A 2918-nucleotide genomic window follows, 5' to 3' on the forward strand; every position below is an offset into this window, starting at 1 on the left:
AGTCAGGACGCACCAAAAAGTCGGGCTCCGGTGTGGTTCGTTTGTCTTGACCCAATCTTGACGAGTATTAATAATAGTATTCTAAATATATGAGATATAATATAATATTTATTATTTATTTAATAAAAGAGTTTATTTATTATTTTATATGTATATATTATTGAATATTTTATAAATATGATTGAAAATTTTAAATTATTTATGTTACTTTAAATATTATATATAAATGTTATACGTGAGATGATAGTATTTAAAGATAATAGTTAAAACGATGTTCGTAATGAATTTAATTAAAATTTAAAATCCTTAATTAAAACATTACTAATACATATTATTCCCATTTAGAATGGAATGGTGATCCGCACTGTTAATATGATGAGATATTGAATGAGTGTATTGCGCATAATAAGATTGTGTGGAATCGGGACACATACACAATATGAATTTCTGATAATTTCTGTTAAGTATAGAAATTCTAATTGAGTCTACCGATTGTCATATATGGAACGATCTTAATCCTGAGTTATTAGCATACTCCTATTTATGGATTTATATCTTTTGATTTACTCGGTACAGATTCTGATATGGTGAATCTTATTCCTTGTATTTTAGAGACACGATGGAATCCATTCAAGATGGAATCCATTCATTCTTGAGAAAGAAGTAGATAAATAATTCTCTTGAGAATTGATTTGGTATATAGACTAGTAGGAGCTCCAATTCATGAATTTGTTTTATGAATCAATGTTCATTAGAGAATCAATGGTACTCAAGGATAAATATGTAATTAGAGAAGTTAAAGGATTTCACCTAACTCTAATTATGAATTATTAATGGATGATTGATCTATATGTAATGGCTATATCAAATGAACACTTCACAGTTTAGAAGTAAATTATAAATATAATTACAAGAGTGCAATTCTAAGTTCATAGTGGAGTAACTTTTAGAATTAATAGAATTAATTAATTAAAGAGTTTTAATTAACTATTAATCCTACATGAAAATTTTAGAATTATGGAATTTTAAATAGAATGCTCAAGAATAATTAATTACAAATGTAATTATTTAAATTTGAATTTTAGAACACATGTTGAGAGGTCCACATGGTGTACACGCCCAGCACTGTGGGAATCCTTATGAGATTCAGTTGTTTGCTCTCTAAGTTATCCAATTGACTTATTTGATAAGTTGTCCAATTGAAATTCAAATTAAATTAAGTTTAACTTTAATTAGAATTTGAATTTGAGTTAAAATTGGACTGCATGATTAATGATATTTTTTTCTCCTTCCCTATCTGTAATTTGCGCCAACCACAAGGGATATTTTTTTGTGCTGGTCGCCCCAGTAGATAAGATAGAGGGGATTTTGTTTCCAAAATAAAATAGGAATGAGAAATAATTATCAAGCTTTATCTTAGAAATAAAGTTTAGACTCCTGCTGGGAGTCTGACAGGAACTCTAGAAATAGGATACTGTAGAAAATTAGAGAACACAATTTTTACTCTCCCTAGCTTATAGTGGCCAATTTTATAGAGTGCGGAAAAGGAAAATTTTCTCTCCAATTTCACGTCGTGCATGTGTTGGTGTTCGTAAAAAACTTGAGTGTTTGAGTGCTAATCTCGTTTTGTTTTAAGTGTGCCCACACACACGTATTCGTAGATTCATAGAATTGACGAGAAAAGTTTACGTATTCTAAACAAGCTTGGAGCGATGAACGTTCCTATTCAAATAACTCAAGTTATTAACATAATCGTTCGCTAGGTAAATTTATTCATAAATTAATTTGATTAATTTATTCGTACATAAATTAATGTATTCTATAGAGTATCTCAAAAATTTATTAAAATTTTTGTTATACATGATCTGCTAGATACACGCTTTCACATAAAAAATCATTTTCAAAACCAAAACAAGTTCAAAGATTTGTAAGGAATCAATGGCCCTTGTCCTTGATTAATTGTAGACCACTAAGATAATAGCCTAATCACATTGGGTTTATCTTGAACAATTTGGTTGCTTAATCTCATAAATTATTCTTAAATTTTATTTTTAATCGTACTTTTGTCCCTAACTTTTAAAATATCTCAAACTTAACCTAGACTTATCAGTTTATTTTAGTTTTTGTCTTTTTTCAGTAGCTGGGTGTTGAAAAGAGAATGAAATATGCACACAATTCTAAAAACAAATAGCATGATCTGTCAATAGAACACAAAATATGCACGACGCAAAAAACATAAAATATCACTATATTAACTTAAAATTTTTCAGATTTAATCCTCTTTTTAATACCCAACTCATGAGAAGATCTAAAATTTAAAATAAACTGATAGATAAGAATTAGGTTTGGGATGTTTTAAAAGTAGACTAAAGAGACATTGATAGAAAAATTGATCAGGAACCATTTATAGTATCTCTAACATCATATAAGAGGTTTCATGTTGGGGTCTTATATAATGAAAGTGCTTGAGACCATTTTCAAATTAAGCCTTATTTGAGACCATTGACGTGCTTCATTCCCTAATTATGGTGATCTATGCAAAAATTTCACGATGTTGGAGGCTTCTTTATTCACGTCAAAAAAAAAAAAAAAAAAATTTTCCTTTATTCGCGAATTTCCTTGTTCATGTCTGGTCGCTCATCCCCTTATTTTTCATTCAAAGAGAAAAAAAATAAAAATCTTAAAAAAGAAAATCTGTTCTTTTACTAATATAATTTAGAATTTCAAAAGTCAACGCTGCTTTTGCTTTCGGAAAACATCTACATACAACAGTCACCTTTACGGTCTCTTGCAACTACTCTTTTTAATGTTTTCTTAATACGTCTTATAATTTAGTAATTGAATGTCCACCATTCAGCTCATGGCATGTGATGAGTAATACCAACCATTTTTTATTTTGTTTTTTGTTTTTTGTTTTT

At 28.5% G+C, this 2918-nt stretch overlaps 1 protein-coding gene across 1 annotated transcript in view; it reads left to right on the plus strand.

Moving 5' to 3' along the window:
- Positions 1 to 534: 534 nt before the first annotated feature.
- Positions 535 to 2918, plus strand: part of LOC21409125 (cytochrome P450 CYP749A22) — a gene marked incomplete at its 5' end in the record, with an annotated part of 7233 nt that continues 4849 nt past the window's right edge. Inside the window, one exon of the mRNA XM_010093318.2 lies at positions 535 to 570. Within this exon, the coding sequence (XP_010091620.2) occupies positions 535 to 570 (36 nt within the window). The remainder of the gene's footprint in view (positions 571 to 2918) is intronic.

The sequence above is a fragment of the Morus notabilis genome, unplaced genomic scaffold (genome assembly GCF_000414095.1).
Source record: "Morus notabilis unplaced genomic scaffold, ASM41409v2 Scaffold73, whole genome shotgun sequence".
In the NCBI taxonomy this organism is placed as follows: Eukaryota; Viridiplantae; Streptophyta; class Magnoliopsida; order Rosales; family Moraceae; genus Morus; species Morus notabilis.